Source organism: Camellia sinensis, chromosome 3 (genome assembly GCF_055761805.1).
Source record: "Camellia sinensis isolate YWXY chromosome 3, ASM5576180v1, whole genome shotgun sequence".
NCBI classification, from domain to species: domain Eukaryota; kingdom Viridiplantae; phylum Streptophyta; class Magnoliopsida; order Ericales; family Theaceae; genus Camellia; species Camellia sinensis.
The window spans coordinates 81,577,366-81,596,541 of NC_138963.1; the positions used below are offsets into that span (position 1 = coordinate 81,577,366).

General features: G+C 31.9%; 1 protein-coding gene across 1 annotated transcript; it reads right to left on the reverse strand.

Annotated features, from left to right (window-relative positions):
• Positions 1-5,498: 5,498 nt before the first annotated feature.
• Positions 5,499-16,707, reverse strand: LOC114266358 (fimbrin-2). Its single transcript, XM_082920176.1, has 14 exons — positions 16,436-16,707; positions 16,151-16,321; positions 15,146-15,384; positions 14,842-15,013; positions 12,942-12,980; positions 12,693-12,761; positions 12,463-12,579; positions 11,145-11,356; positions 9,993-10,148; positions 9,445-9,644; positions 9,116-9,273; positions 8,045-8,141; positions 6,123-6,214; positions 5,499-5,904 (listed from the first exon to the last, which is right to left on the reverse strand). Exons 1-14 carry the CDS (start codon positions 16,520-16,522, stop codon positions 5,716-5,718), a joined length of 1,998 nt encoding a protein of 665 aa, XP_082776302.1. The 5' UTR covers positions 16,523-16,707; the 3' UTR covers positions 5,499-5,715.
• Between the last annotated feature and the right edge of the window lie 2,469 nt (positions 16,708-19,176).

Here is a 19,176-nt window from a genome sequence, read left to right on the forward strand (position 1 = left end):
ATTTTTCTAAAATTTATTTAATTTTCTCTTTTTATATTCTTATAGTTCATCCTCAAATTTATACTCGATTTTTTTTTTATCTAACTCTCGCTCTTGATATTCAGTTGAGTTTATTATTTTTCAAAAATTTATCTAATTTTCTCTTTCTATATTCATCTTCAAATTTAAACTTAATTTTTTTTAATCTTTATCTTATCATTATAGAATTTCAATCTTACTTTTCATTTTCAATCGAGTTTATTCGATTGAGTGTATTTTACAAGAATTAATTAGTCTTGCATATTTATATAAATATATATTATTTAAATACATATCTAAATTAATATCATAGTATTTAGTTAATTTTTAATATGTTTAGTATTATTTATCACATTTTGTTACTTGCCCGTGCATAGCATGCGTTTTACACTAGTATACTATTATATAAAATCAACTCTTAAGTGCGTGTGAATGTCACTGTTACTTTTTTTTTTTTTTTGGAAAATAGCTTTCTTTTTTTTTTTTTTGGAAAATACCTTTCACCATATAATCGTTATCCCACTACTTTAAATAATTGTCAACACATAGTGTGTTCCCACTTCTAGAGATTAGCTAGGGTTAGGACAATGATTTATGATAATTGGAGAAGAGGACCAAATTTGAAAAGGAGTTAGAAGAAATGATTCAATCTTTTTATTTTTATTTCTCAAACCGAGAGGTATACATTTATTCCTAAGTTTCATGAAGTCCTTGATGTGTGTGTCGTTTTCTTCCCCATTAAAATCCCATATCTTTCTTAGAAAATAAACAAAAATGCTCTGTAGGCTGAAAAATTGAGACTCGAATGGCTCGAATGGTATAAAAAATATTATCTTACTCGTAAGAGAATAAAAAAAAGTCCTAAAATGACGTCATTTTGAAATTTCGAACCATACGAGCCTTTGATTTTTCGAGCTCCGTAGCGGTGTTGGAAAATAAAAATCCACTAAAATCCCAAATTTGGAACTAAAACTTATTTTTAGAAGGGAAAGGTGAAGAGATCTTTGAGATCTTTCTAACAAAAATAATGCTATACAAATTAATATATTTTTAAAATTGTACTTACTCACAGATGTATCACCCATAATACATTACGTTTTGGATATTAAAATTTCTTTATTAAATTACTAAAAAAGAAAATCTTGTAAATTGTATTAATTTGTATAGCATATTTCCTTCAAATTAGTTACTTAGTTTTATAATTTTATATAATTACTTAGTTTTATAAGAAGGAAGAAACGGGAATACAAATCAAATCACACATGCGCACTCGATTGGAGCTATCCTACAAAGGGTGTCTTTCAAAAGCAAAAGAAGAACATGGTAGGACCAGCTTTGCCTATAGGTTGACAAACATATCAAAATGCTTCTTAAAATTAAGACTCCTTAACTAATCTAATAATTAGGTTTATGCAAGCTCCACATGCTTCCATCTTCAAATTAGGACCACTAAATTGGCTTCTAACTCAACACCATGTGTCAAACCCTATTGTGGTGTTGTTTGGTGCAAAACTTATTGGAGCAACTTATAATTTTTTTAAATGTTTTAGGAGTTTGTGTAAGATTATTTGATCCAATTTCTATTTACAATTTATTAGACAAAAAATAGTTTCTGCTTATAACTTAATTAGAAGTTGTGGAAAAAGTACTTTTGATTTATGTTTTTGTATTATATGCTTTTAACTTAAAATAAGCAGTACCAAACAGCTCTACAAGCACTAGACAAATGAAATGGTTGGGGCCGGTGATGTTTAGATTCAGTTTTAGGGTTTTTCTAATTTTCTTATCTTGATGTGCTATCAGCATGAATCAAACAGTGCCCCAAAAATGAATCAGATTTGGGCAGCACCATGAGAGGAGTCCAATTAATTTAATTCACTAACCACAAAATTAGGTGCACATTATCCAACTTTAATTGATTCTTCTATTAAAAAGGCACTATTTTACGTGAGAGAAATGTTAGATGTCCTTAAAATATGACTTTTAACTTCACCACTAATAATGCATGTGGCAAGATGTTGAGTCTTAAGTAATTGATATTTAAATCACTCAATAATTGACGAATAGTTCACATTATTCTGAGTAAATTTAATATTCATGTTTCAAGGGTCACAAACTTTTTTTTTTTTCCCCCTTTATGTGGGATTCAAAGCAACGAACCAATCAAGGGGGTAGATAATCTTCACCCCCGACGAAGGTGGACCAATAAAATTGCTCTTTCTCAAAGGCCACTTATATACATGTTAGCGTTTTAGTCGTCCAGTAATGTGCATAAAAAAATTAAAAAAAAAAATACACCAAAAAATTAATATATAAGTTCATTTTGAGTATCGTGAGCCTACATTCAAAATAAATATAAATCTGACATTGATTTTTTAGTGATTTTTTTCTATACATGTAACATTATTGATTTATTGTCGCATACTGTAGCGATCCCGGTTTCGATCTTTCTTTCATGTTTTGCCACTTCGACTGGGCCGGTCAGAGATCGAGCTGCCCAATCAGCTCACGGCCGTCTTGGGGGTAGCGCCCCTTGGCGGGTCTGAGGCCAGCATCTTGGCAAGGTCGAGGGGCAGTGCCCCCGAAGCAAAAATACAAAATGCATTCGAAGTTGCTTATCCGCTCGAGCGGAGAATATTTGGTTTCAGAAGTTTGACCTGTCTGCAAAAATACTGAGTGAGTGTATTTGACGCTCGAACGAGGCTTTCCACGCTCGAGCGGACCATGTTATATCAGTTCGTGAATCTGATATTTCAAATCATTTTTTCAGTCCTCTCTCTCTCTCTAAAACTCTTTAGAATTCCAGATCGAGAGTTTTTCTCTCTAGAAGTCATCTTCTCTCTTTGATTTCTCCAAATCCATTGGGATTTAGACTTAAGTTCTTCACCAAAGTTGGTTATCATCTCGAAGGCTTCGTTGTGTGCAGTGAAGATCGAGTTTCGACACCGTTAATTTTGGGGGTTTCATCTCATTTTTTCTTCAAAATTTGAGGTAGAGATTTTCTTAGAGTTATATATATATATATATATTGTAAGATCTATATGATTTTCGAAATCATCTTTCAATAGCTTTGAAAATTGATTGTTGAAAGTGGATTTGTCTCTTGTTCTTTTAAAATGATCTTATGGGTTTTGATCTTCGTTGATTGAAGACAAGATGATTTTGGAAAGTTTTTTTTTCAATGGATTTGAGTTGTATAGTTTTTGTGAGAAAACTTAGAATTTGAGAATTTTTTTAAAAGATACTGAAAATCCATGAATGTTATTATTGTATTTATTTTGTGTGTCAAAACAAATGGATGTTTGAAAATTTTTTTATTTATATTTATATAAATGATGAATTTTAGGGAATACGAGAATTGTTGTTCATTTTGAAAATTATTATTCAAAACGTTGAAATAGTTTTGAAATGACTAATTGTTGAGGATACTTGAGAAGAGAGAATTGTGTTATTCCTTGAATGATGAATTGGAATAAAAATATTTATATTCATCTTGTGTTATTGGCATAACAATTTATTTGATTACATTAAACTTTGAAAAATGATTTGAAAACTTGCATTGAGAAAAGAATGTTGAGAAACAAGTTTTCATGAAATGGTTTTGGGGTAAATACGTTGGTAAGTCTTGATAGGTGGTGTAGATGATATTGAATAAGTTGGCCTGAAAGTCTGGGGTGAAAGATCGAAAACCCGCGTGGATAGGTGTTGAGCCTACCGGTTAATACCGGTAAAAATGGCAATTTGGTAGTACTTGTATAGTCTACTTGCAGACATCGACCTAGGGATTGCCAGAATTGTATTTACCGCCCTTGAAATAAATTGTTAAGTTTTGAAGAATTGAAATTGCATGACATCATTAAGCATGATAGTTTTCAAAAGATGAAAATGTGATTTATCTTCAAGAATAGGCATAGCATGGCATGTGCATTTCATCTCTTGAGACTTGTATAAAATGTATATACTTTGTTAAGGATTTCCTACTGAGCTTTATGCTCACCCTACGTGATTTTTGTGCAGGAAAAGATGTGGTGATGCCGCCTAACTAAAGGCGAGGAAATGTGTATTGAGAGTACGAGACTCTCATGTTGCTGTGACTCTGTGTGTAAGACTCAACTCTGTGTGTGGGTTTTTGAAAAACCGTTTTGTATAACTAGGCTCAAGCCTTAGAAACTTGTAAATCCTTGGGAGTATTTATTTGTTTATTTACTTGTTGTTGAATTAATGTATTGTTGCATGAAGAACTATTGTATCATGTAATGTAAGTTTTAAGATATATATTCAGGCCTCGTTTGGCAAGAGACTATTTTAGCCAATTAGCCAAAAAGTTACTAAATTAGCCAAAAAGCCAACAACCCATACCAAAAAGTCAAAGATTCTCTTTTCTCTCTACTTTTTGCACATCTTTTCGTAATTAGTCAAAAAGTCATCCCAAACATACAAGTTTTTTTTACCTACCTTTTTAGCCAAATAGTCAAAAAGTTACTAAATTAGTCTGTTCCCAAACGAGGCAGTTTTCCTTTAAAAAGTCATGATTGTTGTATTATCATTTAGACTAAAAATTTGGAGCGTTACACATACAAAGTTTTAATATTTTTTACTTTTTGCTTTTTACAATACAAGGAAAGACAAAATGGTTAATGGTCCTAGAGACTATCCACGGTGGGCAACAACGAAGAAGTGAACAAATAAGTAGGACATGTGGACTGATATATTGACAAATAAAGATATTATGTTCTTTAAAATTGTTGTAAAAGAATAGAATTTTAAGCAACAGTAGTGATTAAGAGCTCTAATAGTAAAACTCTACTGATGTGACAATCCCCTGAAAAAAAAAAAAAAAAAAAACAAACAAACAAACAAACAAATAAACAAAGGCCAAAACATCAAATTACACAGTGAGACTCACAGTTTAAACCTCCTCTAGAGCTCACAATTTAGAGCACTGAAACATTTTCCTTTGGACAATTGCACCAAAAGTCTGAAAATTAGACTTCTAATTTGGGCGCCCAAAAGCAAACAACAATCATGCATCACGTAAAACTTGACCCAGACATCACATTTTGTAATAGGGTAGCTTATCTACTAGACTAACTCTCTCTTGGTCTTACAAAATTTTATTGGTCACACTCACACAATTGCATTATGGAAGAATAACAAATTCAGTGGGGGTTTGAAACATTCATAGCCAAAAGAGTTAAAATAAGGTGGCTTGATGCCACTGATAATTGATCAATTATTCAGAAACAGTTGCTTCGTGGGGTCGTCACTAAGGTCAGTTATATGAGCTGGGTAGATAGAGATTCTTTATTCTCATTTAGCCACTGATTGTGTATCTTCTAATAGTCAGTCTGGTAAAGATGCTTTCTGGAAGAATATAGTGCTAGTGATAGATGCGATTCCAAGGAATAATATATATAATGTTACTAAAAATAATAATAATAATAAAATAAAACGAAAACCATACCAGACCTACGACAACATTGATACAAATAGCATCATTTCATCAAATACAATTACAAATACATTTTTAAAACTATTCACATATGAATTTACTGCAGCAAAATTTGCACATGAAACAAACACTCCCCTATCATTGTCATATACTGTTCTCCATTTAAAAATTAACCCAAGGGGTTTTTTTGTTTAAAAAAAAGGAAACGAAAAGAAACAATCAATGTTATGTAGAACATCACCCATCTACCTACTCAAATTCTCATCTGTTGATGACTCAGAAGCAGTGTCGTCTATTGTTGAGTTTGAGGTTGTCTCTGATTGGCTTCCGCTCTCACTATCGGAAGCAGCTCCACAAGGCCTCTCCTCCCCAGGTTGTTTCAAGAACCAATACATGATACTTGCAGTCAATGTAAGAATCATCTTTTGATTTACCTGATAAGACATACAATTATGTAATAATCAAATGCAATGGTATACTAACTGCAATGAAAATTAAAAGTAAAAAACAAGAATACAGCCTCCAAGGATTATTAGTTCTCGTCTGTCCAGATACGAGGTAACTTGGGCCCAAATGGGCTGGGCTGGGCAGGAAATACCCTGGATTAGAATTATTTATTTATTTAAAAAGTCATGTTTTAACTTGTAAATACCTCAGTTATGTCTTCAGGAAGCAAAAATATTGAACACCCAAGCTTCCTTGCTATACTGATGATGTAGGTTGCATTCATCTTTTTCTCCTCATCTATGTAGCCAAAATTTAATAAAAATAAAACAATCACTTCCAAACATAATAGGAGTGGCATAAACCCAAAAAGGAGTACAAAAATAAAAGAAAAATCAGAAGGAACATCACGTGAAGATCATACAAAATTCAGTGCAGCCAAAAACGTAAATACATAGAGAATGTGAAAATTTCGAGGTGGTAACAAACCTACAACATCTAGACTACATCATCACTCCATTCAAAGAGATAATTACAATCCAATCCATCTTCACCCGACATTATGGAAACAACCTATAAATAAAACCAATGAAGAGCTAAACAGAATTCACATTCAAAACATGTACCTCTGAAATCAACCACAAACAACTAAGTACACGCTTCTCTTAAACCTTTGAAACTACAATGTACTTCTATAATGCCCTCCTAGGTAGGGGATTAAAACTCTGGATGCATACGTAAGGTCACTCTACAAGACACTGACACAACAAAAGTTCATCCCTAATGTCATTATTAGAGACCTTCATATTTTCAGACAAATCAAATGTAACAATATTTGAGGCATATTGAACTAACGTATCTTAATTTAAGTTGTGAACTTTCGTTTAATCTGCAACTTTTACACAAACTAAGGTGAAATCAAGAGATAATGTGTATTACGAAAGCAAAGGAATTTCAGAGCACAAATTTGTCAAACAATTGTACCCAAATGATGCAACTTGGACTGAATGGTTTACAACCAGCTAGAGATGCCTATATGTCAAAATTTGATTATAATCATATATGATGATTTTTTTATTTTTATTTTTATTTTTTTTCTGAAATGGATACAATTGAGATATATTTGACTTTAACCAAAATGAAATATTTTATTTCTATTTAATTAGTTATGATTAATGCATAACCCTTCTTTATTAGTGTGGTACATGGAGTATCTCTTATTAGAATATGAAGCCTTTCTGACATTGACTAAAGTAAAGAAGAATGTGGTTTCAGGTAAAAACCTCCACATAGAGCCAGTGGGCTAATGGAGAACAAAAGTAGCACTCAAGTAGGGGAAGGTCCAAATTGTCAACATTGTGGAATTGAAGACCCTATTGTACATCTCAAAATTCAACATTTTAATTATTCAGTTTTCCTGAATTCACTCGATTTTGTTCAGGTTTAACTTGATTGTTCCATTACTTATTTATTTATTTTTTTGCTGTCAAACTTTTTCCAGTCTAGATCTAGCCTCTGTGATTTTGCAGATTCAGGCAACTTTACAATATCATTCCATAATTTGATCGGTTCAAGAACAAGTTGCTGAAACAAGGAAGATTTGAATCCAGGTCACAATTCATGCCTCTACGAACACCTATATGGTTTATTCCAGAATCCAGCTGAAGACTTTTCATGATATACATGCATAGCCAAGATAAACAATTCTCGGTAGGTCAGTTTAAGTCCTCGAAAGCATTTGATTAAAACATCCAATATGATGAATTACAACAACATTATCCATTAACAGGCCCTCCAATATTGAGTATGCACCCTGTCCTGCAAAGGTTATGAAAAACCACGATCTCATCCAGGAGATTTGGTTTAACAGTAAATGCACCAATAACAAAACTAGAGGAAACTAATAGCAAATGCAACAAGTAGGAACATGCAGTGAATTAAGGTCAGGCATGATTCCCTTATTTTGAGCTAAACAAAATGCTGCTTCATGGTGAGAGCTCCAATCATTCAAAAAAGTCATCCAATATAACACACATTCCAGTTAACCATAAGTCCATAAACACAGCCAGTAAAGGTTGTAAAGCAAACTAAAAAAACTTTTGATCAAATAATAATTAGAGGAAAACATACCATTTTTTCCTTTTGTAACAAGACTCCAATTAACAGCTCGAGGCTCTAGAGTACTAAGCAGATCGAGGAAAAAAATGCCATCCGACAAACTCTTATCCTGTGAAATTGAAATAGTTATTAATCTGTTAACTAGACTGTCATTGGTCACAAATCTTGGAAGCGCCTGTCACCACACTCTTATCATTTTCAATTGCTAAAGATAAATATCATTCTCCCAAAAATGCAACAAAGTTCATCAGTGTATTGAATTCAAGTTTAAATATACACCTGAAATTAAAATTCTTGAACTTGGTTACAACTATTAAGGATACATGGCAATCAGATTTGGATTCAAATCTCTTACAAGAAATTAAACTCAAACCCAGGATTTTCCATATTCTCCATGATTTAATTAGAAGAATAGAATGACTCCACCGAGAATAGTGAAGACAAATTAAAAATTAAAAAATATAAAATATAGAAAGAACACAAAAGAAGAAAGGTATCCCTTGAGAGTGGATCTTCAATTCATGCCTTACTCCAGCTGAATAAGACCTTCCATTGAATGACCACCACCAAAGAGAAATCTTAGAACAAAGTTGAAAGTGTTGACATTAAAATATAATATCTAAACATTCCTAAAATTTTGAAATTCCCTGCTGTTTGAAGGAAAAGTCTGATATCGGTACCCACCCAAAAAAAAAAAAAAATGTCTGATATCGGATTATTCGCCACTAGGTCACGTTGCTATTTAATTTCTTAGATTTTTATGGACCATCACAACAACCATTGAAGATATGATGTTTAAAGACACAAGGCCAGTAGCTTTAATCTTGGCAAATAATAGAAAAAATGAGCCAAATCAATATCATTTATGCTTAGCAGCATCTAGTTCATTTAATCCCAGTCAAAAAATCAATACATACACATCAAGAGAAGGAATAGGCTCAACCTTCAGCTATACACAAGGCTTAACAAAACTACAACGCATAATATTTATTGACCTAGACCTTCAATTTAGACACAGGAGCTATACCCGGGGCTTAAATTGTGATTACATATATGAAAGGAGAAAAGTTTTCAACATAATACCTTAAAACTAGCCATATGACTCTGGCGTCCTGAATTCCTCACTTTGGAGTTAGCCCAATCTAAAATGTCAGCATCAGTAATTTCCTTCCCATGGGAATGAAATCTCAAATTCTTTAGAAGCTGAAGCATGTTGTATCGCATCAGTTGCCACAAATAAGCTGAAAAGAAAGTCCAATGTTCTTTGATTCAGATTAAACATATGAACCTTTTATCATATTGAAGAAATTCAACATACTTGAATAAAAATTTATGTATGCCATGGATTAAATATGTCAACATCTTGCACGACACATGTAGTATGTCAATGATAAATATGGTAGAGAACATACCCAATATCAATTTCTTGTTTCCCTGAACAATATCATTCCCAGCAATATTTACAAGGGAAAACTTCAATTGTTTTCCAATCTTGACGACTTGGTTACAGTTTTCTACTTTTCTGAATGGCATTTTAATTGGAGGCTTAGTTGCAACCTTCCAATTAACAATCCCTGGTGACACCTTATCAAGGGTCTGTAAGAGTACCCACCTAGAGATGAAAGCAAGGCTGTCAGTAAGCAATATTTAGACTTCGACATCATTCAAATTAGCTTTAAACAATAAAGTTGTCAATTTTTCTACGCAATTTCCTATCTGACTCTGAAGCTTAATTTCAACCCATAATTGTGATGACAGAGCAGTATCCAAGTTCTCTATCTTTTACTTTCTTCAGGAAATATGATCAAAATTTTAAAATACTAATTTTATGGGCTCTTTTTTTTTTTTTTTTTTGGTCAACATTTTAGGAAGTTAGATTTGTTAGTAAAGTTAGTGTACAGAAGTGTACCACTTATAGGGGTGAAGTTGTGCTCTATCTTTTAAACAGGAGGATACTCACCCATTTCGAAGATCTTCGAAGACATTGTCAATATATGTTGAATTTCCAAGGCTGTTCATCCAAAATCGAAATGCCTTCTCTTCTCTAGAGATTAGTGTGTCTTCAGGCAAGGTTTCGAGAAAAGAAATCTGTTTTGTTTGGGTTGAGAGCCCATTTCTACAAGTCAAAACTCAAGTTAGCATATATATCAACTACTAATGAATTGTTGATATATGTAAGAAACATAAAATATATGTGGGAACCATAAACCTTCAAAGGCAAAAATTAAATATGGGATAATCAATTATACTCCCATATGGGATAATCATAAATCAAAATTGTTAGAGTGATTGCAAGAGTAAGCTATGTAGCGTCTACTTACATATACGAACGGACAAATCCAGAATGCATGAACTAGACTAGGATAGCTAAGTTAAAGAACTATGGATCCCTGTAAAAGATATGCTTTAATTTTTTTAGTTTCATCAATGTCATGACCAAGATCCAATGGATACTTTGCTATTGGAGACTATGATTTGTGGACATAAATAAGCTTGTCATGTTTCCAGACGATGAGTGCTGGAGACAGCAACTCCTAGTCAAATGCAGCAACACATTTGCACCAAGAGTTCGTGAAACTATATTGACATGCAGATGGAAGCAGAATGATGGAGCTATAACAATTACTCAATAATAAGGAATAACACACCTATAGTGAACATTTCCTGAGGTAGATAGAGGTGGATTCTTTTCATAAAAGTTAAAATGAGTTAACACAAATGTTGTGATTTATTTAGGAGTGAAAGGGCTATAAGGCCAGAACACCACCCTTTCATGTAAGTCATCAAAATTGCATAAAATTTGCAGATTTTCACACCATCAGAAGTGCATATTTTGTAAGCATACATGTTGAGACATTATGAAATAGTGACATGAAACACTTAATTGCAAATAGGTTTATCTGAAGAAGCAAGTAATCTATGATCCATACCACCGGTAGGTACTTTATTACAGGATCACATCCTTCATAAAGATTTTGTAACTACCAAAGAATCCATATGTAAACACGTTAGATAGATTTCATTGCACATGAAAGTGGTCCATACTACCAAAGAATCCATATGTGAACACATTAGATGGATTTTATTGCACATGAAAGAGGTCCATTCCCACCTGTGCTGGAAGATATGTGCCGCAAAAGCAAGGTTAAGATTCGGGGAACCTTCCACAATATCTCTTGCAGTTAAATATCTCTTGCAACCCATCTTATCAGCATGTTCAAGAACTAACTTTGCTCTTTCTAAATGATCTTTTACAGACAATGTAGATGGATTACTGTACTCAGGAGCAAGAATATTTAAAAGATGAGCATAAGCCTCTGCATCCTGCAGGGAAAGCATATTGTTTGGTCAAATACTGCAACCTCAAATCAAATCATCACTTTTCAATATTAAGGTATGTCTAAATAAAATAAGTAAAGAACTAAATATAGCAATGAGTACTAGTGAGATTGTTTTCTAAAGTCTAGCTAAAAACCAAAACACTGAACTCAACAACAAGCCTTTGTCCCAATTATCTAGATCCATTTCCTCCAGTTGGCTCTAGTAAAAGTTACATTCTCAGTTTAGTTTAGGGCAGCCATGTCCCTTCCTTATCTGGGGTGAGGATTGTGCACATATAAAAAAGCGCAAGAGCCGTTAAGAATTTTAGTTTTATTAAGTTTAATTTATTGAATTTTACTTCTTTTTTTTTTTCTTTATTTTCTTATGGATATTGTTTTCTTATAAATATAGATTGCATATGGAGAAACTCTACATTGATTTGGATAATTGATTGAGTGAATAATTTCAGAACCTCTCATTTTTTTCACTGCAAAATTTCTCTTCATCTTCCTCATTCTTCTTCCCCTACTCTATTTTTTATGGTTCTACACCCAAATAGACTGTACACTCTTAACTGATGGTTAATTAAAGTTTGATCCTCTTATCTAGTACAATAGAAATAGATGACTTTCTAGGATAGAGTAGAACTTATCAATCAGGTGCTTCGAATTTGTTTGCTTACTTTATACTATACATTTCTTAAGATTTAAAAATCCTTCTAATAGTAGCCAACTCTAGCCTATCAAAATCAAGAGCTATAACGGTCATGTTGCAGAATCCTTTCAGGATGTATCCAGATTTTAGAAATATGAGTCCGATTAATTTATTAATCCTCCTCCCAACAATGAATCAGCATATTTGTATCCTCACCCTCAATCTAATCACATTCAAGTGCTTCAAGAGACTAAAGTCGCAAATTGGAATAAAACTTCTTACAGTGCCCAAAAGAAACAAGGGGTAGAAACCAACACATCTTCACACCAGCAATAAATTTAGGAACACAACAAATTGACAGCGCAAAATTGTTGAAAATTATAGAAAGAATGTCAAATGACTGAGAATGGTGGAAACACGAGAAAATTATTACAATTTAGATTCATACTAATTACCTTTATATCAGAAGAGAAGTTCGTGATTGTTTTCTTGTAGCCTGATTTTTTCAGTTGAAAATTCATCCACCTAAGCAAAATTTTCTCTGGTGGTAAACTCATCAGCTCCTCTACATCCTGATAGATTCAAATATAAAACAAGCATATGCGCAAGATAAATTGCTGATGTGAAACTGTGACACTAGTCATTGCAAAAATCCAAAGCTTCTAATGAAATATTTTTTCTTCACCTGACTATCATCAATCAACTCCACCAACTGAGGTGTTTTCTTTAAATTGAGGTCTGCCAATAGTTGTATCTGAAATACCATAAGTTAGGAAGATCAAAGTTTACCCACATATAGGCTAAATGCTAAAGAATTGAGCACTCTAATCAGGCCGATAAATTTCAAAGAGATTGTATTTGTAAAAGTTCACAGATCATGATTTTAAATCCAATATCTGTGAAAGGTTTGCATAAGTAATTGAAAGAATCTTACCTTAATAATTTGTGATATCAATCCAAGCACAAGATGCCGCTGCAAATAAATGAAATAGGATATCATTCTAAGTACTAGAACTACTAAAGTAATGAACAGACATAACAATTAAACTTGACATAATCCAACAAACAAGATCAAAATTCTTTAGCAAGGGTTGAAGTTGATATGCGTTGATTTGGCCCAGGCAAGCAGATTTATTAAACTTGAACTCAACCAACTCCTTTTTCTAATTTGTATTTATATTAAGAAGGTAGGTTCAGTTTAACCCCCAATAAGAGGGAATTATTCTTGGAAGCCTATTAGGCTCTGGTTTTGTTTAGTTTGGATCAAGGAAGCACGGGTGCGGGTACGAGTACGGTATGGGTACGAGTGCGGGTACGCCGATTCGGCAAAACTCAAAAAAAGTACGATACGGGTACGGCTGCGGTACGTCGGTATTTTTTTTTTTTGAAATATAATTATGATTAAAGGATCCAACCTACAAATTAAAATTAAATATCAAAACTAAAAAAAGAACTACTCATTTTCCTATAATTTAAAACCATTAAGCGTTAAAAATAATATTTGTGAAATCTCTCACTTTGACATGTTATGCACTGTGAATTTGTGATCATAATTTAATTTTAAAATCTTTCTTTTTGCTCATCAATTTGCTATTTTTATAGGGTGAGACCAAAGAAATAACAGGAGACCAAAGAAAGATTTAAAGTTAATTGCCAACAGTAAAGGAAAAAAAATTCTCAATTGGGGCAGGTTATCAATTGCAATTTGCATAATACATAAAATTGCATCATTCCCAACCACTATTAATCAACTAATACAGTATCAATTTTTAATATTTTGTGCATAAATTTTAAAAGTTTGTTATGATTAAAGATTTTATAAAGAAATTCTAGGAGGATCTAATGCATAGTCATACACAGAACTACCCTTTATAGGCCTTGTTATTTTTTTTAGTTCAAATTGCTTTTTAAAAACATCAAAATAATTTGCTGATATGCTTATACAATTTATACAGACAGACAGGACAACAGAGGAACATCAAAATTACTGATCTACAAGGGCACAAAAAATAAAAAAATAAAAATAAAAATAATTGCTGATCTGCAAGGGCAGGAAAAAAAAAAAAAAAAAAAAAAATTTGGCTCTGGCGTACCCACGCCGTACCCATAGCGTACCCGTGGCGTACCCATGCCGTACCCATGCCGTACCCGAATGAACCAAACGTACCGGACCTTCTTTTGCCGTACCGGTACGCGTACCGCCGTACCGGTACGCGTACCTGCACCCGGTAAGTACCCGGTACTCGTACGGCACTATTTTTGGAGTAGCCGTGCTTCATAGGTTTGGATAGTTGTAGAAAGAACTAAGCCACCCAATCCAACCCATTCAAAGCTCTAATAACGAAAGTAATAACGTAAGCAAGCTGACACACCTAATCAATTGACAAATAACAATCAATTAACCACATAAAACCAAATAATTAAATCTTTAAGACTACTTTTCTGAAATGCAACTCAGAATTGAGAACTATGTCAAGAACTTGAGGGAAATGAACACAAAAAGAAAATCACAACACTAGAAACTAGTACACAAAATATATTTGAAGTACAAAGATAACAGATTAAATTGGAAAAGAAGAAAAGAAGCCCCATGTGCTTGCAACACCAAAAAACTTCCTTGGTCAAAGCAAGACGACTGAAGTAGTAAAGACTAATCCCAATCCACAATGAAAGAAACTCCAATAAGTCACAATCTATTTTCTTAGGAAATGGTTCTTAAATCTTCAGTTTCAAATGGATTTAAAATCCAAATAAGATCATGCCAACCTATACAACATGTCAAACATTTCAATATGTAAGAAAGCATTCATCTATGAGTTCACATGTGGACATACCCTTCCTTCAATGAAATCCTGAGTCCCTATATTGACTAAAGTACATCCAATCGCTTTGGCAGAGTTAAGGCAAAGAGTATGATTTTCATTCCTTTCCCATGGGTTGAGTACTCTCTTAGTATTGATCGCTCGTTCATCAATCGTATCGGGAACTGCCAGATTAATAAGCTTACTGCATGAAATAAAATGCTTCTCATTATTGCATACAAGAACACCAAATAACAGACTAAGGACATATGTTTTCCTCGTTTCTATGTATGATTTTATCCAGTTACTACGTAAAGCACCAACTACTGATGATTACCAGAGAAGAACTCCATCTTTTGCAATTTCAAAGACATCATTAGTTATAGGATCTATGGGAAGGTATCCCTTCAAGAACTCATCTTGTGCAAGATAGGTATTGATATGCTCCACATATGATGCCTTTTCGGATTCGCTAATTGTGTGAAGCAGTGCAGAAGTAGGAGACTTTAGGAATGCAAATGAGTTCTTTGCACCTCCCATCCTTGCACTTGCATGAGCTTGGAGATTCAAATAAACCTGCCAAAAAAGAAATCGTGCTGTAATTATACAAATCTAAAACTCCTTTAAAATAGATAGTGATTTCACAACTGCTTGGTTGCAGAGAAAACAGAGGAAAACAAAAGGCAATATAGATTAAAACAAAAACAATTCAAATTAACACTAAGAAAACTGCAAGAATTGAATTTACGCAATTTGGTTCCGAGTAAACTGAGGAAAGTTCACCTTGTTTGGTTTCAAAATTTTCAAAAACAGTTTTTGAGTTTTCAATTCTTATATATATAGTGAATTTTTTAAATATTTTAATTAATGTTTCTAAATACACTTGGAAATATAAAATTTATGAAAAAATATTTAACAAATTCACTAAATACAAAATAAAAATATAAAAATTCAATACTTTTTGGTATTTGGTAGATTTTTTAATCACAAATATTTTAATTTTTAAGTACATCGACATTAGATGTATCTAAAAGAATTTGCAAAATATGATCAAAATATAATTTTTTTTTAAAAAAAAACCACTTTTTGAAAATTCAAAACCATACAGATGAATTCTTGAAAAAAATTCATGTATTATAAGCTTACATCAACTCAGAGCTTCGTTCTGATAACCGGTCCCAAATAATTAAAAAATAGTATAAGAATCGTAATGCTCAATTTGTATCAAAACCTAGCATTTCTTGGCAAAAAACCGAATTTAAATTCCCCTAAAGAAATGAAACGATGTTGCTCCATCTCTATTTATCTGTCTATATAAACTCTAGTCTTCTCCGAGGCTCACCCGAAGAAAAAGTTCGAAATCGACATCGTCGTCCAAGTTCTGATAAGAATCTCGAAGAAACGAAGCTCTCTCTTGCTCCGTAAGATTTTCTCCGACGTGTTTGAGTCTCGACATCTTCGCCGGCAAGTCGGCGAGTGTGAGACGACCGTTCTCTCTCCTCATCGTCATGAACTGCAACAACGCAATTGAATTAGTTCAAGGAAAAAAAAAAAGTGATCAAGAGATCAAAGATTTTTTTGAATAAAAAAGTAGAATGCGAGCGAATGAGAAGTTTCAGAGACTTACGTGAGACTTCAAGCTTCGAAGTTCGACCTGCGTGAATTGGTTTTGTAGCAATGGATCTGATACCAAAATCCCAACGTAACCAGCCATGTCAATCCTGATACACAAAAATAGATTTTCACTCTCTCTCAATTATCAGAATAGATTAAATTTTCACTCTCTCTCTCTCTCTCTCTCTCTCCTTGTCAGTAAGAAATGAAGGAAGAAAGGGCTAAACACTTGGGACGGAGCGGAGCTGTCAGATTTCAAAGTTGTTTTGAGAATTCAAATTATATGACCAAATTGACCCTGTGAGTAACCGCTATCTAAACCTTTTTTTATTTATTTATATATATAAAATAAAATAAATTAGATTTGTTGGTCTTTTTCAACTCATTAAAATTAAATAATTTTGTAGTTGCCAGGGTCCAAAGATAACTTTACGAAAAATATAAGATAAATTAAAAATATAGAATTTTATTGTAAATTAGTAGAGTAAGAAACTCATTTCCATTAGATACATGTTTTACATGTATAATTTAAAATTACTCTTTTTTTTTTTTAATCTTTTTTTAAGGGGCTTTCACCCATAAATTCCATAATTAGGAGTCATATCACATTTAGGCTTATTTTGGAAACCATGTTAAAAATTGATTTTTTTTTTAATTTTTTAAAAAAAAAAAATGTATAAAAAAATAGAAGTGATACAATCTAAAAAAATCAAAAAAATGATTTTTAGCCGAGTTGTAGCCAAGTTGGCAAAACAAGCCAATCTCATTCAAAATTCGCAATTCCATTTCGCCTTATAGCTTTCTAAAAGACCAAAATCCCACCTTTTTTTGTGTATCCGAACTTGGCAATATAATCTCAATTCAATCTGTATCTTGATTAGTTCAAAAAAAAAAAAAAAAAAAAAAAAATCTGTATCTTGATTGTAGAACAAAATTTTGTTAAAATATATAATATAATTTATCATCTACAATGTGATTTATTTTTATTATTATAATGTGAATTTTCAGAAAATCTATATTTTCGGACAAAAATACTATAGTTAAATTTGAATATTCATAATTTCAATATATAAAATATTGTGAATTTTTAAAAAGCGTAAAAACTAGTGTGAATATTCACACTTTTCAAAAAAAAAAAATATTCATATTATTCTTATTCATATAAATGTGAACATTCACATAGTTTATTCTATAAAATTACAAAAATTATTCAACAAAAATTTGTGAACTTTATAAGATATCTTTAGGACTTAATAAGGTATTGTGAAATTTATTTTATTTAACTTTTTGTACATTTCAAATATGTGAAAATTTCACACTATATTAGAAAGTTGTGAAATTTCAAAAGTGAAAAGTTTTTGTACTTTCAAATTAAAAATAGTGTGTTTTACATAATATTATATTCAATTGAGATCTTATTTGATAAATCTCATCAAGTACTTTTTAAAAATATAAATTTATCAAAAAAATAAATGTGTACATAGAAAGTTGTAGAATTTTAAATTTTGAAATATAAAAAAATGTAGTTGTCATTAAGGCTTCGTTTGAGAACAAACTATTTTAATAATTTTTTGACTTTTTATGAAATGATATGCAAAAAAGGTAAAAAGAATAATATAACAACTTATAGTAATTTTTAAACTTTTTAGCTAAAATACTTAGTCCTGAAACGATGCCCAAGTATGTTGACTACTTTCTTAAATTTCTGCTCGCACATAGATAAGGATAAAAATGTCTAAAATTTTGAAAAAAATAGACTTATATAATAGGACTTTATTGATTAAGAAAAAATGTATAGGACCTAATGAAATACAAATGCATTAAAGAATATTTATGAGAAAAAAAAAATTAATATCTTTATGATTTGTATATTTTTTGTGATTACTCTGAATATATACAAAATTTATCAAGAAAAAACATAATAGTACTCCTTAATGCATAAAAACCATAAATCTTAAACCCTAAACATAGTAGAACTTGTTTCACATGTAATGATACATGGTTTTTTCTTTTTCTTTCTTTTTTAAATATATATATATATATATGTGTGTGCACATTTTTAGGATTTATAATAACTTTACATAATTATTATTAAAGAATTTTGTTAATAAGTGTTCAAAGGTATTCGATAAGAAAATTTAAAATAATTATATATTTTTTATGACACACTTTTACAATAAATATACAGCTATTTCAATCTTTTTAACAAAATTTATTGTTGGGCAAATGAATATCATTGCTAAGTCGCATTGAAGTCCAAAGTTAAATGGAGAAGGGTTTTTTTTTTACGTAAATGAATTAGTAATTGGGCTAAGAGACATCAAGGATTCTTCTATACCTCTTTTTCACTCACTTGCATTGCATCACTTTTCGGATCACCCATACAATTTAACACCCCAATCACTTGGGATTTGTTTTCTTTCTCAACTATTGTAGGAACAATCTACTTGTACTTTAACGGAAAGGGTTGTTGCAATTTGGTAAGTCTCTAAGGCATAAGTTTTGAGATTTTAAGTTCCATTATGTTTAGGAACTTTTAGTCGAGTGACAGCACATATAGTTAGTAAGACGAATCTTCTAAGCTTAGGCGAATCGTATCCAGTGTCAGGAATGTGGGTTTGAATCCCCCACCTGTATGCAAGTCCACAACTCATCGCTATATGATTGACTGGTTTTGCTATATAATATTATTTTAGGATAACTTTTAAAGTCTTAGTTCCTTGAGATCTAACTAGACCACTCCTCTGTGATTAT

What these genes read in the sequence shown, in the direction of transcription:
- LOC114266358 (XM_082920176.1), bottom strand. Translation starts at nt 16,522, where the DNA reads ATGGCTGGTTACGTTGGGATTTTGGTATCAGATCCATTGCTACAAAAC. An exon ending in AAAGATGGAGTTCTTCTCTG is followed by an intron (nt 15,014 to 15,145) that starts GTAATCATCAGT and finishes TATTTCATGCAG; the next exon opens with TAAGCTTATTAATCTGGCAG. An exon ending in TGTTACAAAAGGAAAAAATG is followed by an intron (nt 6,215 to 8,044) that starts GTATGTTTTCCT and finishes TTGGCTACATAG; the next exon opens with ATGAGGAGAAAAAGATGAAT.